At 43.2% G+C, this 27,167-nt stretch overlaps 7 protein-coding genes across 20 annotated transcripts in view; 4 read left to right on the top strand and 3 right to left on the bottom strand.

Moving 5' to 3' along the window:
- The window catches only part of LOC120449143 (palmitoyltransferase app), a 68,773-nt gene extending 61,120 nt beyond the window's left edge, over positions 1-7,653 (top strand). For 4 of the 7 annotated variants that reach the window (XM_039631471.1, XM_039631470.1, XM_039631472.1 and 1 more), the window contains 3 exons: positions 320-441; positions 497-698; positions 1,059-4,941. In XM_039631471.1, the coding sequence (XP_039487405.1) occupies positions 320-441; positions 497-698; positions 1,059-2,204 (1,470 nt within the window). In that variant the 3' untranslated portion in view covers positions 2,205-4,941. Of the gene's footprint in view, positions 1-319; positions 442-496; positions 699-1,058; positions 4,942-5,934 lie in introns of those variants that run through there. The other 3 variants (XM_039631475.2, XM_039631476.2, XM_039631477.2) reach the window with 2 other exon arrangements.
- Positions 7,654-7,804: 151 nt separating this feature from the next.
- Positions 7,805-10,139, top strand: LOC120448937 (adenylate kinase isoenzyme 1). 7 transcript variants are annotated; one of them, XM_039631176.2, is made up of 5 exons: positions 7,805-7,890; positions 7,943-8,058; positions 8,119-8,306; positions 8,368-9,203; positions 9,438-9,546. In XM_039631176.2, exons 1-4 carry the CDS (start codon positions 7,829-7,831, stop codon positions 9,157-9,159), a joined length of 1,158 nt encoding a protein of 385 aa, XP_039487110.1. In that variant the 5' UTR covers positions 7,805-7,828; the 3' UTR covers positions 9,160-9,203; positions 9,438-9,546. The 7 variants fall into 7 exon arrangements, with proteins under 7 accessions (XP_039487110.1, XP_039487109.1, XP_039487108.1 ...); XM_039631175.1 differs by having other exon boundaries at positions 7,826-7,890; positions 7,934-8,058; positions 8,368-9,197; XM_039631174.2 differs by having other exon boundaries at positions 7,826-7,890; positions 7,934-8,058.
- A 189-nt stretch (positions 10,140-10,328) lies between these two features.
- LOC120448938 (adenylate kinase isoenzyme 1) lies at positions 10,329-14,145 on the top strand. 2 transcript variants are annotated; one of them, XM_039631182.2, is made up of 5 exons: positions 10,329-10,706; positions 12,588-12,671; positions 12,959-13,081; positions 13,372-13,749; positions 13,823-14,145. In XM_039631182.2, the coding sequence occupies exons 1-5, from the start codon at positions 10,704-10,706 to the stop codon at positions 13,919-13,921; spliced, it is 687 nt and encodes a 228-aa protein (XP_039487116.1). In that variant the 5' UTR covers positions 10,329-10,703; the 3' UTR covers positions 13,922-14,145. The 2 variants fall into 2 exon arrangements, with proteins under 2 accessions (XP_039487116.1, XP_039487115.1); XM_039631181.2 differs by lacking the exon at positions 12,588-12,671 and having other exon boundaries at positions 10,345-10,706.
- Positions 14,146-16,066: 1,921 nt separating this feature from the next.
- LOC120448565 (collagenase) lies at positions 16,067-17,353 on the bottom strand. The gene has a single exon (XM_039630622.1). It carries the CDS (start codon positions 17,219-17,221, stop codon positions 16,343-16,345), a length of 879 nt encoding a protein of 292 aa, XP_039486556.1. The 5' UTR covers positions 17,222-17,353; the 3' UTR covers positions 16,067-16,342.
- Positions 17,354-21,471: 4,118 nt separating this feature from the next.
- Positions 21,472-22,692, top strand: LOC120447896 (THO complex subunit 6). The gene is made up of 2 exons (XM_039629538.1): positions 21,472-21,661; positions 21,721-22,692. Exons 1-2 carry the CDS (start codon positions 21,549-21,551, stop codon positions 22,658-22,660), a joined length of 1,053 nt encoding a protein of 350 aa, XP_039485472.1. The 5' UTR covers positions 21,472-21,548; the 3' UTR covers positions 22,661-22,692.
- Positions 22,693-22,726: 34 nt separating this feature from the next.
- Positions 22,727-24,474, bottom strand: LOC120447895 (esterase P). The gene is made up of 2 exons (XM_039629537.2): positions 23,031-24,474; positions 22,727-22,974 (listed from the first exon to the last, which is right to left on the bottom strand). Exons 1-2 carry the CDS (start codon positions 24,412-24,414, stop codon positions 22,727-22,729), a joined length of 1,632 nt encoding a protein of 543 aa, XP_039485471.1. The 5' UTR covers positions 24,415-24,474.
- Positions 24,475-24,583: 109 nt separating this feature from the next.
- On the bottom strand, positions 24,584-26,364 carry LOC120447894 (esterase 6). Its single transcript, XM_039629536.2, has 2 exons — positions 24,924-26,364; positions 24,584-24,870 (listed from the first exon to the last, which is right to left on the bottom strand). The coding sequence occupies exons 1-2, from the start codon at positions 26,317-26,319 to the stop codon at positions 24,623-24,625; spliced, it is 1,644 nt and encodes a 547-aa protein (XP_039485470.1). The 5' UTR covers positions 26,320-26,364; the 3' UTR covers positions 24,584-24,622.
- Positions 26,365-27,167: the final 803 nt, after the last annotated feature.

Raw genomic sequence — 27,167 nt, 5'->3', positions numbered from 1 at the left:
AGTATATATTTATAATATACAAGTCATATAGTTCGGTCTTGTACTTATGCCGTAAAATGTACGATTAAGAATTATGAGTGCCGAATCTCTCTTACAGTACACAAATTCCTTGAAAAGATAATTGAAATTCTCTCTTACAGTACACAAATTCCTTGAAAAGATAATTCAAATTCTTTCCTGGAAAATGTTTAAAATTATCTAGTGTTTACAATTGTGATTATACACTGATTTGTGTACTTAAGTTTTTGTATTTTCGGCATACTTGAATATGAGTAATGCGCAATTGGGACACCCCATTTTAATGTGATCTCTTCAACAGCTCAAGGGATCCTTCTCCTCCAAAGGCGGACCCCGCACCCAAAATCCCTATTCGCGGGGTAACATCTGCCTGAACTGCTGTCACATCTTGTGCGGACCCATGACGCCCTCGCTGATCGACAGGTGAGTAGCCAGTAGTTAGAGGCGCCAAAAACAAGCTAATTGGATTAAATGGCAGACGCGGCATCGCCACCGACGAGTTCATCCAGCAGATGCAGCACCAGTCGAGTCCGCGGCACGCACTGAGCGATGTGCTGAGTGCCTCGCACATGGTCACCACCTCGCAGCCCATGATGGGCGGTGTGGGAGGTGGCATCGGTGGTGCCGGCGGCGGGATCAGCATTGGTGGGGCGGAGCTGAAGCCCCGATTCTACGACGAGGTAAGCGGCCAACACAGTTGAGCCAAGCACATTGAGCCAACCCAAGCGCACCCTTTCACCACTGAAATCTAAAAATCTAAATGTCTGAGCACACTGCTTGCTTGATCTCCTTTATATATTTATATATATATATATCAAATCAAATCAATTCAAATCAAATCAAAACTCTCGTACGATGAACTCTTTTGTGCACATCATTTTGACGATCTGTAATTCAAATTTTTTTCTTTTTGTGTTCTATGCAATGTTCTTTTTTGGTAATCTACTACTACTACTACCTACTACAACTACCACCACTCGAATCATACACCACAATCGACACAATCACACCACGAAAACGAATACGACCACGATAACCAGTCGAATCCCTCCTCGTCGACACTGGAGGGCAACGGAGGTGCCATCAATGGCCATGGGAATGGCCATGGCAACGGCTTCGACCATCCGCCGCCCAGTTACGACCTGGTCCAAAACGGTAAGTCCCGCAAGCATCACCAGCAGCGCTGCTCCCTGCAAACCCTGCTGCCGGCCAGTGCCCAGCAGCAGTTCAAGGCCAGCAAACACAAACACAAGCAACTGAAGCAGCACTTGGTGGCCGCCGAGTTGCAGCAACACGAAGGCGGTCCTCCAGGAGCTGGTCCCAATTCGCCCTCGCTCCTGCGCTCGCCGGCCACGTCCTCCTCCTACCGGTTGAACCTCAAGCGATCGCTGCACCTGCCGCTGACACCGTCGTACGACGATGTCCGCCACTCGCCGCTCCCGCTGCTGCATCACCACGTTCACGCCCAGCAGACCACAGCCATTGGCACGGTGGCAGCAGCGGCAGCGGCGGTGGCATCCAGCGCCAGCGGCACCAATGCCGCCACCGGCACCGGCACTGGTACGTGTGGTTCCTCCTCCTCGACCACCACCACCGCACCTACTTCGGTGTCCGTGTCGTTGGCCACGGCCCCACCGCCGCTGGCGCCCCGACGCCCGTCGACGCTGCAGCTGCAGGCCAGCGGTGCGATCTCCGCCAGCAACAGCACCCTGACCACCATACACACCACGGCGCCACAAGCGCCGGCGCCCACGGACTTCAAATACTATTCGCCGCAACGCAGCACCGACTCCAATCTGATGCGGAACTATCCGTTCCCGAAGGCGGCGCGCGGAATGCGCCGGCAATCGACCATGTCGGTGGACTCGCAGAAGGTTAATATAGCCGGCTATCAGCCGCTGCCGATGAGGAAACCCTACAAGCACCAGGAGGTGATGTTCGAACTGAAGTCGCCGACCAACCGGCTGACGATTCGCGAGTGCGACTTTGGCGGTGGCGGTGAACCCTGCGATGACGATCAGTCGATCAAGGACAGCCAGATCTTTCGTGTTAGTAAACGAAATCTTTATATGAATCACCGGTCGCCGTGGAAGGAGCGCGACCGCTACTCCAATCTCTACGAGTATTCGTTCAACATCGATCTCAACTCGATCATCGAGGATGCGGCGGGCAGTGACTCGTCATAGTACGCAGCAGCAGTCCGCTGCTCCGCCGCAGCCCAGGGCCACGGCCACGTCCACCACCCCATCGGTGGGCTGGTCCGTCTCCTGGTCATCCTCCTCGATCGGTTGTTGGGCGCTGTACATAAGGCCGGGCCCGGGCCAGCCCGCTTCCTAATGCTTCCACGCTTTTGCTAAGGCGCCAAATCGGGTCCAGTTTCCGGAATGTGGCCCACTTCTTTGGGGCTTCTCCGTTTAGCTTTAGACTCGAGAGCAGCTTTTCGATTATGGCTTAACTAGGACTTCATTTAGGATTTAATCTAAGGGCTTGACTAGGCTTTGACTATGTTTTTGAATAGTTTGCAATGTACATATACTTTAATCGAGGCTGCGAGCCATTTGTTAACCGAACTATGTTGCAACGGTTCGGGTTTATTTTGAATTCGCGCTGCATCCACTTAAAACTGAAATGGATTTTTTTTTAGAAAGTATTTATATAGAGAAAGATTGCTTAAGTTTAAATCTAGATAACACTATAATTTTGCTTAAAAGGTGCCCTGTTTCACCAGCTAACCCCGTTTGGATATTTACCATTTATCAAACTGAATTCTTTGACTTCGATTTGCAAGTAAATATTTTGCTTAACCGAATGCTGAAAGTTCGAGCCAAGCCAACGGAGCGAATAAATTTAAAAGTTTGCAGCCTTGATTTGAACTTTGAGGGAATCTATCACAGTCTGATTGTGGCACATTTGTGAGACTCACTTGGCTTCCAAGATGAGCATAGTTGTTAGTGCAAATGTAAATGTAACTGCTACCCTTTTGCAGCCTGAAATCCGCATTCGCATCTGTATCTGTATCTGAATCTGAATCTGAATCTGAATTTGTGTTTGCACCCTTTTGTAGAAGTCGAACTTGTATTTGATTTGTGTTTAATGTTTGAAACCACCAACCCAGCCGTAGACGTTCCCCCCAGTTCCACTTCCCCCCGAAAAACTTGGTTCATAGAAACTTTTGCGTTTATATAGCACCTGCTTCCCAGGCTAGGTGCGTCGGATCCCTCCTGCTGCAGGATGCGTTTGCAATAGGGGGAGATTCGGCGCCAGGGGCCGCAAAATGCCACCCGTGTATGTATGTATCCACCTTGGTCTACGTCCCAGCGCCGCCACCTCCAATAGTGAAGACACCAACTAACCAACTAACCATCTAACCAACTAACCAAGCAACCCAACAACCAACTAACCAAAACAACATACTAACCAGAAAACCAAAGATCCAAAGAACCAGTAAAGCAGTAAACCAACATCCCCAGCCAAGCATGTTTGACTCAGTTCGCCTGGTAAAGTGCTTAATGATTTTGCTTTTTGTTGGGAACCTCGTGAGATTTTTGTAAATGATCGCAGTCACTTGGGCCTTGAGTTGAATTCTCGATTAATTTGGACGGTTTCAGCCGAAAACTTGAAATTGCAATTAGTGAAATGGAAAATTAGCAAAACAAATAAAAGAACAGAAAGCAAAAACCAAAAACTTAATGAGCCAAAATAACTGCCATTTATCGAAGCAACATTTTGTTAGGACTTTTTTCATTTTTACAATGAAATTTAAAAATAATTGTAAACGTAAACTAAACATGGAATTCAATAAGGAATTTGATAAACTATGTATCAGTGTTAAGGAAGTGGGAGTGTCATTTTAAAACTAATAGCGGAATACGAGAAATTGTTGCAAACGAATTGAATATCAAATATCGTCGAATATGTCTTAATCTTGAATATTGGAACATTGCCAAGTGACTGCTGCAAATAATTAGCAATTAACAAAATACCGAACAATGCGTTGAAATTGAAATGAAAATTAAAATTGCAAATATTTATACCTAGTTGTAATAGTTGAAAGACAAACATTTTTCGGGCACTCGATTGCTGGACTTTTGTGGAAGTGAAAATCGTAAAGCGTATTAGGTATATTTACTTGTAAGCCAGCTTAAAGAAAATAATTGCGGCTCGCATGCCGCCTACAAGGCTTTAAATCTTGAGCATTAACAATATTATGGGTTCCTTTTATAATTAATTGCAAGTGTAATACGCATTAGCCAGATGATTGAAGTTGTAGCTAGTTATATATATTATATATATATTTAAAAGCGAGTGTTAACTGATGAAAACATAAATTTATATATGTACTTATATATACACATATGTATGGTTAAATGTTGGGCAATAAAGTGTATCTAGCGTATGTTTAAAATGGTATCTATAAGTACTAATCCCGATGTTGAAGCGTATCGCGCCCTTTCAGGAAGATCGTGGGACCTACTTACGATCCTGAAATGTTATTGGAACCATAAATGTGAACCCCGAATCACGCACACAGACATAGACATAGACATAGACATAGACATAGCCATAGACACGAAATGAAGGCTTCAGATTTTCCGCTCCTCTACATTTTCGATTATCCTTAGTCCTTAGGTTCCCTGATTTTGGTTTTGACCTAAAAAGGCTAAAGCGCGCACACATCCACCAAAAAGCTATAACCCTCCTCTTGATTTATCGCACACTAATGTCAAACTCTTTCTGTATCTTTCAACTTGACTCTGGGATGAAAAAAAAAAAATACAAAAAAAAAAAAAAAACTAAACAATACTTACAAATTTGTGTCTGTAACTATTTTGTGAAACTAACCAAACCGTAATAACCCAAACAAAAACTGCAATTGAGCGAAAGTTGTCGAGGGCCGCTTAAGACTAGAGTAAAAATGCATTTTAAGCCTTAATTGGGTGAGTTCTCTCCTAATGCAAAAACATTTGATTGTTGTATGTAACAGAATAATAATAACCTAATACCGAAATTTAAAGCTTTAGAGTTTCGTTTGAAATTAGCTACACCGCATACATAACCATATATCTTTGAGTTTATTTTTCTGCCGCTTAAATCGCCAGTGCGAAATAGCTGAATTACATAATTTTAGTTTGATATTCTTTTATGTTGCTCATAAACCCAAAGGCGTCACCATGCAAAAAAGAAACACCCATCGAACACAAAGCAAAAGTTTAATATGGTATTTAGCAGTAATTTATTGGCAAGCTAAAGTTGTGTACACCTACTAATTGCACTCCAAACATTTTGAAAGCATGCTTTAAATTGTTCAATTGGCACCGACTTAACCACTGAATCCATTATCCATTAATTAGCGTCCAGTTTTCGTCTTTATTTGCGCATACTCTACGGCGTTTGTCATTCAATTTTCAGTTATCATTGTCCATTGTTGTTTATTGGTTTAGGAGCTTATCTAACTGATGAGTTTCGAATTAAGTTGATTTCCACCCAATTGCGAGGCAGTTGCTCCCGATCAAGTCCCATTCAGTTTGCAATTACACGTGTATTTGTTCGATTTAGCACACAAAACCCCATTTGATTGAATTACGATTTTAATTTGCCGCCCTTTTCAGCATTTATGATAATTTGCATATTTGCATATTTAAATAGTTTTATTTTTCCCACAGCTAAACGAAACCGAACCTAAACAAACCATCAACGACCACTAGCAAAAGAGCAATAAAACCACTAGATACTAGTTACAAATGCTCCAAATTGAAATTTGAATTTTAAATTAGTTGGCAAATTCGTTGTAATGAGCATTTCAATTATATACATGCATTAATTAAACATACAAAAGAATCAAATTAAATACCAATTACTAATCACGACCTTTCGTTGCGCCCTCTTTTCCCCTTTTTCTTTTCGTATCGTTTCCAGGTAATTCCAATAGTCTAGCTCAGTTGGTGGACAACGAGATACCGCTGGCCCAAATGGACATTCCGGCTTATACCCATCAAACGGCCGCCCAGGCGCGTCAGTACCGCCATCGTCATCACAAGCAGCGCCAGATTTCCAATGGCGGCACTGTTAGCTATGAGAATCAGTTGGCCACCGCCAGCAGCGAGGATGAGTTGGATGATCCAGATGTTGTGGTCGTGGGCAGTCCCGAAGTGGTGGCTGCCGTGGCGGCCATAGCCTCCAATAAGGCTAGGGAAATGCGCAACCGCAGCGGCAGCTATAGCAATCTCTTCGATGAGGATTTCGAGGCGGCCCTGGTCAACTCCTCGTTGGCCGATAACCATGTCAGAGGTGAAGCAGCAAGCAGTTCCGGGAAACCCTCTGCGGGCGCCGCTCTATTAGCTGCTGCCATCAGCGGAAAAACGGAGAACATGTACAGCAACGTGCTGCCAGTGGAAAATGATACGGATCCAGCCGATTCCACACTGCATGTGTACTCCAACATCATTGATGAACGCAAGCAGCTGGAGCAGAGAGAGCAGGCCAACAATGTGCTCTCCTCCACACTGCTCTGCGACGATCTCGACCTGGATGATCCGGTTAGTGCATCGTGTCACGTGAAGAGAAAGTCCCTGGGCGATGGAGCAGAGCAGGTGAAGTCGGCGGAGCGACTGAGGATGCTGCACGACAACACGATGATAGACACGGCCTTGGACCTGGACAGCTTGGATGGCTCCAGCATGGGCAACAGCTCGCAGTCGTGCCTGGTGAAGTCGGGCAAACAGAATGCCACCTCCGTGACCACCAACGTGGCCATAGTCTAAGCGGTCCTTTTTGTCCTGTACATAAGTGTAGATATGCATGTCAATGGGGGAGAGTATTATTAAGTTTTCCCTACTTTTACCTGAAGCGACTTTTATTTCCACTTACTATGCGTGAGGTGCGTTGGTTCGGGGGCGATAAATAATGAAACGACCTATCAGCAGGCAGATAAAATATTACCTTAAAGCGTTACGCATTCGAAACAGAAATATATCTATGCATATATGTAGATGATAATAACTAAAGCATTTACGGTTATATGTATGCATATGTATAATACAAATGTGGTGAACAATGTTAACAATTCGAGGGCATTAACAAAGGACAAACAACAAATTAAAGGAGCAACCAATACTATGGAGAAACTGTTTATACAATACACGACGCATACATATAATAAATCAGTTATAGGTACATATACATAATGATAAACAATATACAATGTACGGTTAGTTATAGTGTATAATTTTTGTATTTAAGTTTTTACAACTACAAAGCTGAAACAGAAACAGCAGGGGTCGTTTCGCAGTTCAGAGTTTAAAAAACATTTGCGGTGTAGAAAGAAACCGAAGAAACAAAGAAAGCCATCTAGAAATATCCTGCAATATACGTGAAGTTGAAATTGTCGAATTGTCGAGTCGATGAGAAAATGTTAACAGCATAAGAGTTAAAAGCAACAATGTGGTGTATTAAATGTTCATAAATCTACCAATAAGTGTATTTTCAAGATGTAAAATGTTATACGACATCAATTAAAAACGAGTTCGAGATTTCGACAAGCTCCATTGCATGAGAGGGCATGAAATGTTAAGCGTATGTTATGCGAAACTAACAAAACTACAATTATACAAAGAATAAAGATTTATAAATAGAGAATGCTTGTATATTTATTGACTCTTGGGAGTTGTCTAAAAATTATGGTTTCTTAACCTCGTTAGTCAAAAAATTTAAATACGATGACAGCCCGCCAAAAGTATCGATTCATCGGTAACAGCTTACCAATTGGTAAGATTATGGTATATTTAAACGAAATTGCTTTGGTCACACTGACATGGACACCAAAACACAAGATTCTGAATTTGTGGACATTTATCCAAGAAATAGCTATCTAAGGTAATTTCTAACTGAGATCTCATTACCTAAGCTTAAAATCAAGTCATTACAGTGCCCAGCAGCTCATTGCTCATCGTCACACTGAGTTCGAACCTCCGAGTGGAGGCTTAAAACGCACCCAAAATGAGGGAACTGCATCGGAACTTGAGGAGCTTAAACGAGCGCAGGGTTAGAATCGGTTATAAACATTACAAAACTGTATATAAGTAAATGGTAATTACATTTTAGAGTACTTACGAGCTCAATTGTCAGTGCCGCGGATAGAGAGACTTGGAGGAAGGGCCCTTGCCATTTGGAACGAGGAGCAACAAGTGGCGGAAGTCATACGCAAAGATGGCAAATTCGAAAATTTCGGGTACAATGAGCATGGAAAGCTCTACCTGGAGTACTATGAGGCAATGTTCCTACTAGAAGTTGTAAGATATAAAATCGAGCTCTAAACTCAAAATCAGATAGATAATAGAAGCTTCTTTTCAGGGACGTTTACAACTGGAGTACTGCGGTTCGGTAGTTTCAATCGAGCAAGCTTATGTGCTCCTACTGGGCGAGCTGGAAAGCGAAAGGTACTCAAACTACCTAGTTTACTCGGCTTTATCCCGATCTGGCTATATAGTCGTTAAACATGTGCGTCCACAAGAGATTCCACAAGAAATCACAAGTGCAGATTGCATTTGGGCTCTGCTAAGCGAAAATGTGGGCGGTCAACCAGTACCTGATCATATTAAAAATTCACCATTTTACCATATCGCAGAAAAGCGTATGGAAGATATGAAAGAACACATAACATCTCAGAAGACGGAAGACCCTGATATCGTGGTAGAGCCCATTGACTTGCAATTCGGACAACGAAAACGTATGGCTGACGAAAGACCAATCGAAGAACCTGCGAGTAAAAAAGAAAAGTTGTCCACACAGGGTCGAAGTTTCGTGGATCAACTAAAATCCGAATTTACTTATGCCAAATTTGAAGAGATTTTTGAAAAGTTCGAAATGGTGCAACTTAAAAGCCATGATTATAGCAAAGAAGAGTTAGATACTCCCTCTGCCCTGAAAATAATCTTTGATCTACATCTGCACAACAAGGGTTTCAAAAAAAGTGCACCCACAACGCCGAACTTTAATGTAATCATACTTCCATCAGAGGCGGCGTTTCCCACCCACGACGAAATCGCCAAGATTAAACATCAAAGTCTTCACACTGCACCACTACTCGTCATATCCGTAAGCGAATCCAAGCAGATACAGGCCTTTCTGTACTATATTAGTTGATGATTGGCCATGCTGCGGATGTGCCACTTCAATAAATTGTACGTGTTAGTATTTTAAAAGCTCGAAAAGTTTATTTTATTTACCAGGCATTGTTTATAGCAAATGCAGGCAGAATGCCTATAAGAACAAGCAAAACTTGTCAAAATATCCAAATTCTTGACGAAACCATTTGTTTTTATTTTGATATTCAGGCATTGTTTTTTGCAAATATTTGTGTTCAGCTATGGTAGACTGCTTATAATACCCTAAAGTATGTTTCTAATGCATGTATGTTACAGGAGGCTCCTATGGTGTGGATAATGGGCGGTCCGGGCAGCGGCAAAGGAACACAGGCCCAGAAAATTGAGAAGCTGTATGGCTTCAAGCATATCGACCCCTCCGCATTGATCGAAACGGAGGTATTAAAAAACTTCTAATTTTTAAGGATATTTGCTTATAATTACCAAATGCAGATAGCATCGAAAAGCGCTGCTGGCAATAGCTTCGCAGAACTCGTATCAGCAGGATCTCCAATTCCCTTACCACAAATTGTACCCTTGATTGAAAAACAATTGATGAGCCATCGTGGTGCCCTCAAGGGCTTCGTCATTGATGGGTAAGTCAAGTCAGTATTTAGATACACAATAATCTGAAGATACATCTTTTCAGATACCCCGCCGATTTGAAGGAGGCTGAAATATTGGAAAATGGTTTTGGGACGCCGCAATTGATTATTGCGCTGGATTTGGATCAGGAAGCCGGAAGTACACGCAGCTCATCCAGTCCCACTGCACGTCCAAGTCTACCAATGTACATAGAAAGTTCTAAAGCGGTTTTGAAGAAATACTCGCAGAGCACTTTGAAAATCGATGCTACCCAAGAGCCGGACGCAATGTTTCAGGAAATCAAGTTAAATATGGATAAGATCGTTCAGAGCCAAAAACGAGTGGAAATAGCACGCTAGAGCATTGTAAACTTTACTTATGAGGAAGGGCGCTAATATCTCATATACAAGCTGCATCAAAATGAGATGAAATACAGAACCAACGTAACCACCTAGTAAACCTGCAGATGGCATTAATCAGAACTTGATGTATTATGATGGACCGAATTCAACAATTGGATCGAGACAACATGGACTGGTGGTCGGAGTCCACCACCTATGATATTGTACTCAAAATTTGAATCGAAAAGTTCGGGTTACAGGCGGAACGGCCAAAACAAAAGCACTCGTAGTCGAAGAGCTTTGGAGCAAAGCTCGCGTGTCTATGCGCAGTGAAACCGTTAGCCGAATCGGATCGAATCGAAACGAAACGAATCGGAATCACTCACTCAGTCACTCTCAACTCACGCAGCACAAAGGGTGGGTGGCTAATCGTCGAGCGGAGCAGTCGAAGAATCTGGGCGAGAATCGACCGACCAAGTGGCGCTAAGGAAAGGCTACCAAGGCTAAGAAGGCTAGGAAGGCTAGTAAGGCATCCGGCTACCAAACCACCGAATTTCTCGCGATTTCTTCAGCCAAAGGCCCGCAGCAGCGACGTGTATATCTAGTATACATCATCATCATGGTGAGTGTGTTCAGTGCGGGCGCAGTGATTTGTGTTTTCGTTTGTGCTTAATGCCCAATTTATTTTTATTTGTTTGTAACCCACACACCCCAAATGTTTCACTTTCATTTGAATTGGCCTTGCACTCCAACTGCGAAAGTGAAGCCATGGCTTGAAATTGGGACTTCAGAGCGTTCCTATCGACCTTGAGCCACTTGCATTGCACTTGACCTCGCAGCCCAGCGATGCAATCAAGAAACTTTGGAGGTCCCACAAGCTCACTTACTCAGCTTTTGGGGGCCGAGAAATGGGGGATGAGCATGAGAAGCCACCGGTCGGTCAGCTGTTCCATGTTTACTGCTCCGGTATAAATAGAGCCTCTCCTAATGCCAACGATTACGAATCTGTGAAATTCCCTGCCAGAACACACAAATTAGCATCCGAAAGAGACAAACAAAAATAAAAACCAAAATTTCACATTCCAAGCTCGAACGAATTTTGACGTCAAAATCCCGATTTGAATATATTTATGACCAGTTCGGTTCGGCACACAGGAATTTCTGGCGGGGCTTGATTCATTATCAAGTCCCCAGCCTCGTCGCCAAACAGCAGTTTAAATGTGTTTATTGGCGCTACTCGAACTAGACAGTCATGCCGGTTTTCAGTCTTGGTCGCGTCGTATTATTAAATTGTCAAAACAAAGCAAAAAATATACAAAAAAACCCATATGAAAGATCAAGAGGCGGGTTCCATAAAAATTCCTCTAAGTTAGCTGGATAGTTTTTTAGTTCCGTTTGAGCGCAAAGCATGTGTGAAGTTCTTGCTAGAATGGTATAATTAGGGTTGATTGCAGAACTTCAAAGTCATTAAACAAAATAAATATGAATAAGAGATATATGCAATGAAATATATATCAAAATCATAAGCCGAGTTTTACAGAAATCCGCGTGAGTTAGCTGGATAGATTTCTAGTTTCACTTCAATGGAATTTTTTCTATAATTACATTTGGGTACTTCGGAACCTCAACACTTGTTAAATCACCATGTAAAGGTTAGTTCTGAATTATTAATCACAGGGAATCCTTGGAAATGACATTGAAAAGTCACTGAACCACACCATCTATGTATATATGTACGTCTGAAGAGAAATTACGTAAATGAGCTTGAAAATCATAAATTCTCACACGCAACAATATAAATGCGTGGAAATGTGCCATAGGAAAAGTCGGTGAAAAACAACGTCTGAGCAAATGAAAAGCACCGAGTTTATGCTCTGAGGAAAATCAAAAAACAAATCTATAGGTGCCAGCAAACAACCTGGGCATTATCATGCTGTCCGAACTCGAATTCATTCATTTTCTAGATTCTATTTTCATTTTTTTTTTTTTACCCTATTTTTCGACGGGTGCGACAATGCGGAACAGGCGAAAATCGGCGGGGCCTTCAAAAAAACAAAATACTATATCTAAAGCTGATCTGCACACACGCTATATCTATATGGTCACGGGCCGCCAACGGGAGCGATGCCTTTGTTTATACTAATCTAGATTTTTGTTGATGAGATCGAGCCATTATCAATACCATTTGTGTGAATGGAGTAGAGGTGCCAATTGCCCCAAATTACCCAAAAATTATTCGAAATTAAAATGATATGTGTGACGCAGTGGTTGCCGTTCAAGATCAATGTCAAGGGGCCAATGTAATATTTATAACCTACATATAAGTTGCCATTCCTGTAGTAAGAACACTATTCTGTGCTGGCAAAGTGCCCAAAACTACTAATGACTACATACATGAGTACATGCGAGCATTAACCAAAGCCAAATGCAACTCGAATGTAGTTCAATAACACTATAAGTCGGAGATATCTAACCATCCTCAACAACTGTCTCGATTGTGTAGTTATTTATGTGTCACCAAAAGGTTATGAAGAAGGAGGCCGAGGAGAAGCTCAAAGCTGAGGAGCTCCGTAGGGCACGAGCCGCTGTAAGTAACTGGATCCCATCTGGATCGGATCCGAATCAATGGGCACTATATCCTACTTCTAGGATTAGTAGTATGGCATGTTATCTGTCTGTGGCCGCCGCTTCACCAAAAACAAACGTTTGTTTAGATCCGAGAATATGAAACCTCTAAAAACCCCCTTTTTGAAAACCCATCCACGCATCTTAATACAACTAAGCTTGCGTACGTGTTACCACTAAACCAGCTAATTTTAGATGTTTCAATGCCTCGCTGTTGTGTGCCCGCTAACCCACATCTTGTCCTTACAGGCTGAAATCCCCATCATCTGGATCTTGGGCGGACCCGGGTGCGGCAAGGGCACTCAGTGCGCCAAAATCGTGGAAAAATACGGATTCACACATCTGAGCAGCGGCGATTTGCTGCGCAATGAGGTAATTTGGGCGGAAATACTGGAATAGTCGCTGCTATCTGCTGCTTGCAGATGGCAAGGGTGTATTGCGATTCTGGAAAATGATTATATTTGGATCGGCACATTCACTGCCCCATTTGTTATTGCCCCAAACATTGCGATGCGTAATTAAACTATTGAGATAATTACACGTTCGTGTATTGATCTTCGCATTCAAAGAAGCTTTGAACTTCAATTGCTTGGGATAATTACCATATTAATTATATGTAGTAAGAGATTGCTTTACATTTCTAATATTCCTTCTTGTTGCAGGTGGCTTCTGGATCGGACAAGGGTCGTCAGCTGCAGGCGGTCATGGCCAGCGGTGGCCTGGTGTCCAACGACGAGGTGCTGTCCCTGCTGAACGACGCCATCACGCGTGCCAAGGGCAGCTCGAAGGGATTCCTCATCGATGGATATCCGCGTGAGAAGAACCAGGGCATTGAGTTCGAGCTGCGCGTTGCTCCCGCCGATCTGGCGCTGTACTTCGAGTGCTCCGAGGACACGATGGTGCAGCGCATCATGGCACGTGCCGCTGCTTCGTCTGTGAAACGGGACGATGACAACGAGAAGACCATTAGGGCGCGCCTCCTGACCTTCAGGCAGAACACCAATGCTATCCTGGAATGCTACGAGCCCAAGACCCTGACGGTTAGTGCCATATCATACAATCAATGTGAAAAAGTCCCCCATATAATTAGCAACTGTTCCATTTTAATCACAGATCAATGCCGAGCGTGACGTGGACGACATCTTTCTGGAAGTCGTCCAGGCCATTGACTGTGTGCTGAAGAAGAAGCAGCAGAACGCCGCCCAGTGCTAGTGGAATGCTCATCCACTTGGAAACCGGTACCAAAGTCAACATTTTTAGTGCACTTTTTAGCGCGAATCACACAATCTCAGAGCTGAGCACAAATGAAAGCGAAACACCAAATAAATTAGTCTAAATCTATATTATGTTACCCATATTTAATGGCATTACTCTTCAATCCATTGCAAGCAATAATTGATCTAGTGCTTTAAATAAATTTACACATACAAATGGAATGTTTAGCTATAACTTTTGTACCCTGCCATCGTTTTGCCCGAGAGATCATGAAATGTTGATAATTAATTGAGTAATGACAGTAATTTGATAGCTAGCATTTTCCCAGCTATTCTATAAAATGCTAATCTCGACTAGGCACGATTTAGGGATTTAATTTTGCTAATTATTCATAAACTAATTGAATGATCCAAGGGCGCGTGTGCTCGAAAGGAAAACATTCGAAAACATTTGCCTTGAATGCTGTGAGTGCCACGTGATTTATTATCGAAAACTACCAGAGCATTTTGTTCACTGAACCAGTTTGCTATCAGCATTTAAATGTTGTGGGAGTCCAGTAGAACAAATTTAGCCTCGTATCTAAAATACCTTACTAAATATCTCATTTACATGGGGATTTTCGTGGTGAACGAATGCTGATTAATTACTGCTCTATAAGGAGACTCGTCCACTTACTTATTTATGGTTAAACTGCGAAGAAGAATTTTATTGTGGCACTTTCCAAATGCTGTGAATATATCTTTGCTAAACATTAACAAGTTGCACCCGATAAACTGCTCGAGTCATAATAAATTATATGGCTTTGCTAGCGAATTTAAATCAGAGCGAGTCTTCGGATTAATTGATCAACTGCCTCAAGAGCCATTGAAATCCGTTGGGGATTCGTTGCTGAGCCCAGTTAAATCAGAAGTATTTTGGGCCATAAGATGATATCAATTTGTGATAAATCCGCCATCGAAAGAAATCTTCTTCCACCGAAAGAGTGCGTCACGAACTTTGGTTTGAACGCAAAATAGAACTGACACAATTCGAACAAATGAAAATCTTCTTAATATCGGACAGCTCCACTCCAGTCTCGAAACTGGTAGTAATAGAATCGTCCATCCGTCACGGAACTAAATACCAGACGTCATCATCCATCTGGAGTGGGTTCAAGTCCTTGAAGATCGAGTCGAGTGTAAAGTCAACAGCGAAATATTATGTAAAGTAAGTGGTTTTTGGCTTTCGGTAGATGCCCCATAATTGTGCGGTTCGTAAATTATGTAAAGATCTCTTTTTGGAGGTTGGGGCTCAGAAAACCCCAAGATAGAAAACGAAACAGTTAGGCGCTCAGAAATTATCACTTTTATCGGTCGAGATCTCATCTCAGATCCCTCCGAAATGCGGGAATTCCAATTCCACAAAAAATCAGCATGACTAAACAGATAGAAAAGCCGAATCAGGTTTCATTTGTGTTTGGTTTTTGTTTTTATACCCGTTACTCGTAGAGTAAAAGGGTATACTAGATTCGTTGAAAAGTATGTAACAGGCAGAAGGAAGCGTTTCCGACCATATAAAGTATATATATTCTTGATCAGGATCAATAGCCGAGTCGATTTGGCCATGTCCGTCTGTCCGTCCGTCTGTCCGTCTGTCCGTCTGTCCGTCTGTCCGTCTGTCCGTCCGTATGAACGTCGAGATCTCAGGAACTACAAAAGCTAGAAAGTTGAGATTAAGCATACAGACTCCAGAGACATAGAAGCAGCGCAAGTTTGTCGATTCATGTTGCCACGCCCACTCTAACGCCCACAAACCGCCCAAAACTGCCACGCCCACACTTTTGAAAAATGTTTTGAAATTTTTTCATTTTTGTATTAGTCTTGTAATTTTCTATCGATTTACCAAAAAACTTTTTGCCACGCCCACTCTAACGCCCTCAAACCGCCCAAAGCTGCTACGCCCACACTTTTGAAAAATGTTTTGATATTTTTTCATTTTTATATTGGTCTTATAAATTTCTATCGATTTGCCAAAAAACTTTCTGCCACGCCCACTATAACGCCTACAAACCGCCAAAAATTGTGTTTAAGACTCTCCTTCTCCCTTCCACTAGCTGAGTAACGGGTATCAGATAGTCGGGGAACTCGACTATAGCGTTCTCTCTTGTTTGTGTTTATTTTTGTTCATATACAATTTCTTTATATTTTGCAACATTTGTTGCTCTCTTTTTTCTCTTTTTGTTTGCGGCTTGATTTGCATCTGCGCTATCCGCTATCACTCTTACGACTAAAATAAATATAGATGTTTAAATAGTTAAAGCTATAAACAATGTACAGATTTCCATGGGAGCTACGATATCACAAGATTGGAGAATTTCTTTAAAAAAACATAAAGCTATAAAGATTCAGTCAGTGGTGGGATGATCCCCAGGCAGTCATCCTAAATGAGATTGTTATCACTGTACTGATGGGTGTGGGAATGGGGATAGTGCTGTTGCTGTTGGGGTCGCTGGTACTGCTGATGTGCCGGGCTATGGCCACCGATCTTGCTCTCGATCCAGTCCAGGTAGTGCGTCACGCGGGTGAATCCTCCGGGAATGTTGGTCTCGCATCCGTCGGCGGGTCCGAAACTGGTTATGCCCACCACCAACTGGGTGTCCTTCAAGACGAGCGGACCACCAGAGTCACCAGTGCACACCGTCTCATCCTTCAGACCCTTGGCACAGATTACGCCCGCCGTGACCACATCGTACTCCTGGGCGCACTCCGCATTCGAGATCACCTTCAGCTCGGTGTACTGCATCAGGTCCGAGTTGGTCATCTCCACCATGGCGCCCCATCCACTGGCCACCACGCTCATGCCCGCGAACTGATCATGTCGATATCTGCTGGGCAGCGAGGCGGGCTGAATCCGTGACGTGAACTCCACATCCTGCGGCAGCTTGACCAAGGCAATGTCATTGGCCGCCGTCTCCGGATTGAATCGCTCGTGCACGATGAACTTGTTGGAACGCAGCACCAGTCCGCCCGACTGCTCCACATCCTCCACACTCTTGGTGCCCAGGTACACATCGTAGTGCGTCACGCCCATGGTGCAGTGGCCAGCCGTTAGGATCCAGCGCCTGTCCAGCAGAGTGCCGCCACACAGGATGCGTTTGCGCCACAGCTGCTTGCCGATGAGCATGACCTGGTAGGGGAACTTCTCGATCCTGCCGTACTTCGACTGTCCCACGGCATAGCTCTCCGTGGGTGTGGGTTTCCACATCAGCAACATGATCACTACCAATCCCAGCAGGTGGGCAATGCTGTTGTGCATCATTTTGTTTTCTGTTCTCGTAACTTTACTGCACTTGTGTTCTCACTGAATTTGTCTTGAAATTTCGTCTTTTCGGGTTTTTTATATTTATAAATTTTAAATTATTTCTGCGTTTTTTCTCTGGGTTCTGCGCGCTTTGAATGTTCGCTTCAATCTAAATCCATTCTGATGGAGCCGTGATATTTTATACCTCGTCGCTCGCGCTCACCGAAAATATACATATTTCGCCGGCTATCTCCGCCGCTCCGCTCCGAACTGGACAGATCAGATCGGTCGGTGGATGCTTCTCCAGTAGCCTGTTGTTATGACAGCGAGCTGGTCGTAAAATCTCGTTTATAACGCTGGCTGGGATGGAGTCTCCGTATCTCAGATTTTCATTTGGCGCTCCTGGCTGGAGCAAAGTTCAAATTTTAAATGGGAAACGGAAGTGGAATTGGGTTATTCTGATTGCGTCTATCCCGAAATATCAGCTTACGTCCAAGTAAGGTATGAATTATTTCAGCACCTCCGAGAGGCTTCCTCGAATTTCATATTTTTTTCAGGCGAGAGAAAATCGAGATAAAAGCCAAGTTGGCAGAGAATAGAACAGGTACCACCTTTCGGTGGGCTGAGTTCTGGGGTGACAGATACGAATTTAATTATGTATAAACTATAATGGAATTCTCACTAAAAAGACTCGTTTTGCGTTTTCCTCTTGGCTTTGGCAATTCAGCAACTGAGCTGAAAATGCTTCATTCAACTGGAAAGATGGAATTTTTTTTGGGTTTATGAAAGTTGCTTTTGCGCATCTCCATCTCCAATCTCCATCTCCATTGGCATTTTGGTGATCCGTAAACAACGGGGGACTCCGAAATATTTATTTTCTGATTCAGTGGCGCCATAAGAGTTCGTCTCAAATAAGTTATTCATTTACGCCTCAAAGTCCAAAAATTGTTGCTAATTCCAAGCGATGCTTTTTGGCCAAATTTCGGGAGAACGGCGATGAATCAAGTTTGCTGATTCTTTATAATAAACAAAATTAATATGTAGATTTCGCTCCAGATCAAAATCACAACAATGCTGACTCAATCAATTTTATTGTTCTAAGGTTTTCTTAGCATTTTCCTGTTTTCTTTTCGAGCTGCGCAAAATCTTCGTAAATTCCAATGGAAACAAATATTTGAAATTGGGAGTTAATTTGCTTGGCGCCAGCGGTTTTTGTGGCTGTTAACGAAAACACCGGAGATTAGCGATCGCCTTAATTTTATTTACTTGATTAGCAGCCGAATTGTAAAAACAACCAGCAAATGGCGGTGTTTTTTTTTTAGCGGAATGTAGTACGCCAATGGATTGTTAATCTAAAGTAATCGAACAAATTTATAACTCTGTAGAGCATTCTAAAGTCGGGGATTTTTAGGCACTCACTAAGTAATGTTTGCATTACTCATTGGCAAGTTCAAGTTTATAAATATGCAAACACTAATAAATTTAATTGGACTTGAAGGTGCGAAACACTTGCTACTTGCGGCGTTATATTCCTTGATTTTGATTCGGATCATCCCTTAAAAAAAAGGAAAAGACAAACACGTGTAGGACATATAATGTATATAAGTATAGCTTCCCGTTCTGGGAGGTGTCTTTAATTGATGGACAGGCTAATCCACCAATTAGTTTTCAGCACATCGTCAAAGTTTATAGAACAGGTTCGAATAAAACTTTACTTTCTGGCTTTTTGGGGCCAATTTGGGTTTTTAGTGCCACCCGACGACCGAATGCATATTTCATTTTTCTTCAAATGCTTTGCATAAATTAACCCAAGAAGCGGCGGGATTTATTGCAGAATTAAAAATTAAATTACGCGACTGGGAATCCGAGTTGTAAATTGATGCAAATTAGGGCCCGGGAAGACAGAAAGAGGTGTTGTTTTTAACAAAAAGTTCAGCGGCTTTCATCGCTGGCGCCACAAATGTTGCTTACCTTGCCCGAGAAAGTAGCTGACCTTGACGGAATTTCGATTCGGAGATTCGGGGAGATATCATAGGTAGAAAGCCGAGTTTTGGATCGATCTGGTGTCTAAGTGGGCGCATGTAGAGTGCATTGACCAATATTCCTGGCTGCCGTATCGAAATGGGCACATCAAATCGGCCGTTGACGTCAGCTAACACCATTTGTTTCGTTTTCAAAAAATAATTAATGTATAAACCCCAGGCCGAATGAGCTTTTAATATGCAACGGCGTAGAACCAGTAGTCGCCATACCACTTTTCGCCCGGCAGTAAAAGTTCCACTCCCCCGTCGATTCCATTTCCTCCGGAGGGCTACCTACCGATCTTTTGGGACCAGGTCCAGAGAGTTTTGGCCAAACTAGATCCGGTTGGACCGAATTTAATTTGGAGAAGCGTGGTGAAGAGAACACCCCGCGACATGGCAAACAAAACTGAGATGGCAAGATGGCAAGAAAGAAGAAAGAGCCGCTTAGAAGAAATTTATGGCTCTTGGGGATTTCCCAAAAATGCCCAAATACTGGGCCACAAAAACAAGCTCCCATGACGCGGAGCTGTGTAGCAAACAAAATTTGCTAAAATTCATCAAAGGCATTTATCATTAGTCGGGTGAAAAAAGAAAGAAAGATGATCGTTTGATCGTTTGGTCGCTCGATAGCCGTTACTCAAATTGAAAGAAACTTTTTTGGCGCCAGTAATCCAGACTGTAAAATATCTATCTATCTGTGTATCTATCTATATCCGACCACACTGGAATTCCCAGAAAAAACACGTGCGAAATGCCAATCCGAATGGTCCAATAAAAACCTAAGAAAGTCGTCAAAAAACAAATGGTCTTTGAGTCTCGTTTCGAGTTGGCATAATACGTCAAGTTGTCAAATTAAATTTGCATGCCATTAATATGCTGCCAAATAAAGCGCAGCTCCAGTCGCCTAACAAACTTGATATGTTTTGCCCACAGATAAGGAATTGATTAAGCCGGAAAACCGCATTTCAAACGCCCAACTTGAAGTTCTTAAATTCTGGGCTTTAATGGGAATCGGGGAATTTTTGATGTTTTTTTTTTAAGAGGGGCTGTGTCTAGTATGTGAATTATGCTGCGACAACTCGAACAGCTTTGTGGCGCCAAAATAATTAATTTTAAATCGACTGTCTCGACATTAATAAGCCATAGGTATTTGCATATAAATTAGAACGATTAGAACGGCCGAGAACAACAGGCTGAAAAATGTGTATCAACAACACACATTAGAATTCGTATTAAGTTAATACGTGACTTCTGTATTAATCTTAATATTTAAAAAGTGTATTTAATTAAATGTTAAATTTCATTTTAATAGTATAACATTAGGTGTAACATCGACTAGGTCAATTTTAATCTAGAAGCCAGAGTATTGTATTTATTGTATTTCGTATTCATCGAGATGGAATTTTTGCTGAACCCATAGCAACGTAGAATTTATATGGTAAATAAAGCTCAGGTAAATTATGTTATGTTTGATTGGTAAACAACGGAAACCTGATGTTGATAGCCATTTAATTTGAAGCTGCCTATTATTGTTTTCCAATCATAAGTGGGCAATCAGCATTTGTTTATAGGCAAACATGGCTACGAGCACGCTCTCCAACTTTAAAGATCTCTTCAAAATTGACGTCATATTGAAGACTTTTCCATCATCTGATGATTCACGCCAATCCAATTTGTTAAGTCAATATTAAACGTCATGATGGGTTAACAAATTCATATTTTTAGGCGATTAGTCAACTAGTATTTCGACTGTCTGAAAGGTCTCAGACTTTCTTAAAGATCTGCTCTCACTGTGACAATGCAAAAAAAAAAATATTTAATTAGCGTAATGCCATCGAACTTTATGTGTGATTAAAGCAGAAATTCCGATTTTAGGCCGCATAAGGCTGTCCAGCTTGCAATTAATGAGATTAATCGTAAATAAGCAATTTCGGTAAGCACTCTTACTTGTGACATACGATAACTTGAGGCAGACATATGGGAATGATATTTTTCATACGGAAATCAAACTGCAATCACCGGCGAACGATTTTGTTCGGGTAATTGCAATTACAATTGGTTGTATTTCCTCAAAATCGAACGCATTCCGAATGATTGAAAACAGGTTCTTTCTCACATTCAAAATTAGCGTTACGTTGGCTAACGGTTTAACGTAAGCTGAACGTAATACGAATGCTACGTCATATGCTTACGCCATTTAGGTATATTTTTGAAAAAAAAAGTATAGTATTTTTGGTATATTGCTCAGGAACGGTCACTCTAGACAGCCGGCGTAAACAAAGCGATAAAATTTGGTTAAAATAATAAAATTAGCTAAAAATATGAAACAAAAGGATCTGAAACGTGCTTACAATAATGTCCTAGCACAGGCCATATCCGACTCCCATCAGTATCTATTTGCGGGCAATCTATTTGGCGACATTTTCGTTCTCAGGTGAGAATCCTTGATTTGGCGCAATTTCCTTCCTTATTTTACATATTTATATTTTAAAGAATAAAAGAACTGGACAAGGGTTCCGAGGAGCCACCTGGCAAACTGAAAATCTTCCCGCAGGGCAGCAATGTGGATATCAATTACCTGGTCTTCCATCGCGATTTCCTGATAGTGGGTGCAGTGGGTCTTATCTACGGATTAAAATGGAACGAGGAGGAGGAGTCCCTGGCCACCAAACGCGCCTGGGAGGTAAAGATACCAATGCAAGTGGATGCCGTCGAGGTGCCGGACGTGAACTCCATGTGGCTGGACTCGGAAAACAGCATCCTCTTCGCTGGCTGCGGCGACGGAGTGATCCTACAAGTGAGTTTGGAGGACGGACGCATTCAGCGCGAGTACCGTGGTCACACCGACTACGTGCACAGTGTGGTGGGCAATAGCAACGGACAGATCTTCTCCGGCGCCGAGGATGGCACTGTGCGCGTGTGGAGCACCAAGCAGCAGGAGCACACTGCTATGCTGGAGCCTTACAAGAACCCAAATCTGTTGCGGCCGGATTGGGGCAAGTGGATAGGAGCAGTGGCTGTCAACGAGGATTGGCTGCTCTGCGGTGGTGGCCCCAAAGCATCCATTTTCCACCTGCGTTCACTGGAGTGCACACGTGTCTTTGACTTTCCTGGACGCGTGCATCTCTGTGACTTTGTGGACGACTGTGTCCTAATCGGTGGTGAGCACAATCATGTGCAGTCCTACACTCTAAATGGAGTACTGCAAGCCAATATTCCCGTGGAGCACACTGCCTGCTACTCTGCTGTTTGGCAAACATCGCCCATCAAATTAATGTCCATTGCGGGATTCAGCAACAAGTTGCACATTCTCAAGGATTTTCGCTTTCTCGACAGCAAGATCGATCTGTATGGCAATGTACAGGGTGAGGAAAATGAACCGGAGGAAGACGACGAACTGATTGAGGAACCTATGACAACTGAGGCGGCATGAAGGTTTAATAAATTGGTTCTTTAATTACATTATTACACTGTTCATATTCCTTAAAAGAAAAGATTTTTAGGGAAACTTAGCATATTGCTCGTTCTTACAATCGTTTCGCGAAATGCGCAGCACTTGGTATTCTGTGCTGTTCACATTATTTTGGAAACTACACTCTCCAAATGTCAATGTTCCCTCATCGTTAAGTGCGAAATCCGCCAGCATCTGTATAAACTTTTTGGAAATAACTTCTTCATCCGGACGAATGCCGGTTCGGTATGCAGCTGTATTAAAAATCAAGAAAAAGTCATCTCCATGAACGGTACCTTAAAATATAAGAAAGCTAGAACCTTAAATATTTAAAACGCAAGTATATACGCACCAAAATTGACGTCAGTGCGATTGGAAAGCAATTGACCCACTCCGGAGTCGGTAGGATTATCATAGACAAAAGAATAAACCGGAGTGTTGCCATGCTTTCGGTGTAGATCTATTGCGTTTGGCACGCTATTCTTGAAAAGAACATCAGTAAACATTCGCTGCACATCCCAATAACTTTCCACACTGAATCGACGATCTCCTAAATATTGCTGCCTGAGCTCAAATGAAAGATCATCCATATCCTTAATGGTTTTCTTGGAGTTCCGATAGAAAAGCAAGTACGGAGCCCATTCGAACCAGCGATCGTTGAGTAGGTCAATCCAACTCTCACCGGTTGTTTTGTTTCTTTCCAACAGCTGAGCAGCGTTGTATCCTCCATCCTCTGTGGTGTATGTCACAGTCCAAGGGACTTGGGCAAACTTTCCGCTCCTAATCACTTCCCTTGGATCCTGGATGAGAAAGGCGTCTGGGGCATCTGCCGGCTCCACAACAGGTCCAAAAGCACTGAAGGGCACATAGGAAAACACAAGGAAGCTGCGGACAGCAGAGACTATTTCACTAGCCGGCTTAGACTTCAAGCAGTCCTTGAGTTCTGCAGAGACGTTCGTCTGCCCACAACCGACTATCCGACCCAGCTCAAATGCACGTCGTCGTCCACCCGGCTGAATGACCCAAGGATCCAGGGCATTGCCGCTCACCGAAATGGCTCCTTTGGCCAACTGTCTGAAATCCTCATGCAGGAGCTGTAAATGAGCCGAAGCACCGCCTGCCGAGTGACCAATGAGCACAATGTTATCCGGCATGCCGCCAAAGTGGGCAATGTTCTTCTTGATCCATTGTAGAGCCAGACGTTGATCCTTGAGACCATAGTTACCCGGCAAGTCCCTATCACCGGTGCTCGCAAAGCCCAATGGTCCCACACGATAGCTTATTTTTACCAAAAGCAATTGTCCCCCACGCATAATGTAATCGTGTCCATATATGTTTCCACTACCGAACATGAAAGCACCTCCATGCAGGAGCACTACGACAGGAAAGCTGCTGCGACCGGGTGTCTTTGGCTTGTAGATGCTCACCGTTAGGCAATCCTCATTACCCATCAGCTTGTTGTTTTCGTTTCTAAACTGGTTCCACTGTAAGCAGGCGACTGGAGACTGAGTGGCATCGAAAACGTCAGTCCAACGATGACTATACGGCTGAGGTGCCTCAAAACGGAGGGCGCCAGTTGGAGGCTCGGCGTAGGGAATGGATTCGTAGCTGTAGTACTGGCCATTATCTTTGCCACGAAGTTTTCCATTGGGGATCTCAACAACCAATGGATCTTCAGCTCCTGAGGCTGCTATCCACAGCAAAGTCAAACACATCAACCGTTTGAGAATATACATGATCTGGAACTCCACAAAGTACTGAACAAACTGATGCCAAATAAACGTTAATCGTTCTTTATAGCTGCTAACAACGAGACTACCAAAACCAACAATATAATGATACAAACGCGTTTTGTATATATGTATGTCATTGCAAGCCAGTTAGGAATAAGCAAATAATCCAAAATTACACAGAACGAATAATATTTCATTTTATTCGAGTAACCTACGGAAATTCTACATACTGCTTATTCTCGCATCCATCCTTATGAATGGATAGTAACTCGAATTTCTCACTGCCTACATTATCGTTGAATTCGCATTCACCATATTTTAGAACGCCATGATCACTTAAAGCAAAATCTGCCAGCATATTGATGAAATTTCTCGAAATCAACTGCTCATCCGGGCGCAATTCCAAATTTCTTACGGCGTTTTCAAATATCAAAAAGTAGTCGTCGCCATGCACAGTTCCTATAAAAGTTATGTTTAGTACGCAAGTCCAATTATAAGTACGAATTCCTTACCAAAATGTATATCCTTTCGGTTGGACAGGGCTTGTGCGATTCCCTTGTCGGCTGGATTGTCATAGACAAAAGCGTAGGCAGGACTTTTGCCATATTTGCGATGCAGATCCAATGAGTCCTGCGTGCTGTTCTTGAAGAGAATATCCGTGAACAGCTGCTGCAAATCCCAATAGCTTTCGATGTCGAATCTCCGATTGCCCAGATATTGCTGCCTAAGTCGCCGTGAGTAATCGTCCATGTCCTTGATGGTCTTCTTCGAGTCCCGGTAGAACAGTAGATATGGTGCCCAATCAAACCAGCGATCGTTCAGATCCTCGATGACTGTGCCAGATTTGCCATATTTGTTCCATTCCGCCAAAAGTAAGGCGGCATTGTAGCCACCATCCTCTGTGACATAGGTTACAGCCCAGGGAACTTGTCCGAACTTTCCGCTCTTGATAACATCACTGGGTTCCTGGGTGAGAAACGCTTCTGGAGCATCCAATGGCTCCACCACAGGACCAAATGGAGCAAAGGGCACATACGAGAATATCAGGAAGTTACGGACAGCGGTGACTAAGTCACTGGCTGGCTTGGTCTTCAGGCATTTCTTGAGGCTGACCGAGTCCTCAGCCAATCCACATCCCACAATGCGACCCAGTTCAAAGGCTCGTCCTCGTCCGCCCTCCTGGACAACCCATGGATCCAGGGCATTGCCGCTAAACGAGATCGCCGCCTTGGCCAGCTGGCCGAAATCCTCACGAAGCATCTGCAGATGAACCGAAGCTCCTCCCGCGGAGTGACCAATCAACACGATGTTCTCCGGCTCTCCTCCAAAGCTGGCAATATTCTGCCTAATCCATTTGAGAGCCAGCCGTTGATCTTTCAGTCCGTAGTTTCCGGGCAGATCCGCATCGCCGGCGCTCGCGAAACCCAATGGCCCCAGGCGATAGCTTATCTTTACCAGAATGAATTTTCCCTCACGCATCGCGTTCTCGTGTCCATTCAGCGCTGCTGCACCGAACATAAAGGCTCCTCCGTGAATGTGAGCCACCACCGGATAGCTGCTCCTGCTGCCATTCTTGGGCTTGTAGATGCTGACAGTCAGGCAATCCTCCTCTCCTACTAGTTTGTCGTCCCCACTCGTGAACTGATCCCACTGCAGGCAGTGCACCGGTGCGTTGGTGGCATCGAAGATATCCGACCACGTCTGTTTGTAGGGCTCCGGAGCCTCCAGTCGCAGATCGCCAAGGGGCGGTTCGGCGTACGGAATCGATTCGTAGCTGTAGTAGTTTCCATTATCGCGACCACGTAGTTTGCCCTGCGGCAGCTGCACCAACAGGGGGTCATCCGGATCACTCGCGATCGCAGTGAGCCAAAGGCAGCTCAGCACAATGATAAGTCCCACGTAGTTCATGTTGCTCCGCACTCCGGCGAATTCAGACCGCAACTATCTTGGGATGTGGGAGCCGCGGCCCCTTTTATTCCGTCGATCGGCTTATCGCCCGACTAGCCGGCCACCTGAACAACCAGTCTCAATTGAAATCTGGGCACGCCATGAGATTAGCTTTCCAATGCCCGGCTTGGAAATGGGAGTAACTCTTGTGTGGACATCCATACATCCATCCAGTTGATAGGCGTGTACGAAATAAAATTATTACACTACGATATCCGTATACAAATTAGGTTTGTTACATTACGCCCAATCTATTTGACTGGACTTAATCTCTTTTTAAGACATGCATCCCAAGCATTTGCCAATCCCACCTCAGGTGAGACTTCTATTACACAATCGCTTCACGTCAACTTGATTAATTACTTTATATGTATGCATGCAATATTTTTGATTTGATGTTTATACAGATGGACTTGATGATGCACTTTAAATGAAACTGTTTAATAGATACTGATAATTAGATAATCGCGTATCGAATTGTTAATTAGTACGATGAAAGAAAGGTTTTCATCGGCAACTTTTAAACATGTTTTAAGCACTTTTAGAACACAAAATACTCGCATAAATTCTGAACATGTGTAGTAGTCTGTCTTTCAATGGTAAGTTTCCAAACGAGAATGATTAGACCATATTAAGTATACGTTTCAGCAATAATACGCACTGTAAAATTCTAAGTACTACAACTACTAATTCCAATTCTTAGGATTTCAATAAGTTGGCTGCCAAAAAGTATGCACTCCTTTATCAAAACAAAGCCGAATAAATTGTATAAATTAATCAGAATTTTCTAGTCAAGTTAATCCAGAAAA

This window comes from Drosophila santomea, chromosome 3L, assembly GCF_016746245.2.
Source record: "Drosophila santomea strain STO CAGO 1482 chromosome 3L, Prin_Dsan_1.1, whole genome shotgun sequence".
Classification (NCBI taxonomy): Eukaryota; Metazoa; Arthropoda; class Insecta; order Diptera; family Drosophilidae; genus Drosophila; species Drosophila santomea.
Note: the sequence above shows the minus strand (reverse complement) of the source record. Positions and strands in the feature narration are given on the sequence as shown.

Excerpts from the sequence above, each read along its gene's own strand:
- LOC120448937 (XM_039631175.1), top strand. The coding sequence starts at position 7,829 with ATGGACACCAAAACACAAGATTCTGAATTTGTGGACATTTATCCAAGA. Across the intron at positions 7,891-7,933 it reads CCAAGAAATAGCTATCTAAG|TCATTACAGTGCCCAGCAGC; the intron begins GTAATTTCTAAC and ends CTTAAAATCAAG. Across the intron at positions 8,059-8,118 it reads GGAGCTTAAACGAGCGCAGG|AGTACTTACGAGCTCAATTG; the intron begins GTTAGAATCGGT and ends ATTACATTTTAG.
- LOC120448938 (XM_039631182.2), top strand. Across the intron at positions 13,082-13,371 it reads GCGATTTGCTGCGCAATGAG|GTGGCTTCTGGATCGGACAA; the intron begins GTAATTTGGGCG and ends TTCTTGTTGCAG. Across the intron at positions 13,750-13,822 it reads ACGAGCCCAAGACCCTGACG|ATCAATGCCGAGCGTGACGT; the intron begins GTTAGTGCCATA and ends TTTTAATCACAG.
- LOC120448565 (XM_039630622.1), bottom strand. The coding sequence starts at position 17,221 with ATGATGCACAACAGCATTGCCCACCTGCTGGGATTGGTAGTGATCATG.
- LOC120447896 (XM_039629538.1), top strand. The coding sequence starts at position 21,549 with ATGAAACAAAAGGATCTGAAACGTGCTTACAATAATGTCCTAGCACAG. Across the intron at positions 21,662-21,720 it reads GGCGACATTTTCGTTCTCAG|AATAAAAGAACTGGACAAGG; the intron begins GTGAGAATCCTT and ends TATATTTTAAAG.
- LOC120447895 (XM_039629537.2), bottom strand. The coding sequence starts at position 24,414 with ATGTATATTCTCAAACGGTTGATGTGTTTGACTTTGCTGTGGATAGCA. Across the intron at positions 22,975-23,030 it reads TCGCACTGACGTCAATTTTG|GTACCGTTCATGGAGATGAC; the intron begins GTGCGTATATAC and ends TTATATTTTAAG.
- LOC120447894 (XM_039629536.2), bottom strand. The coding sequence starts at position 26,319 with ATGAACTACGTGGGACTTATCATTGTGCTGAGCTGCCTTTGGCTCACT. Across the intron at positions 24,871-24,923 it reads CCGAAAGGATATACATTTTG|GAACTGTGCATGGCGACGAC; the intron begins GTAAGGAATTCG and ends TAACTTTTATAG.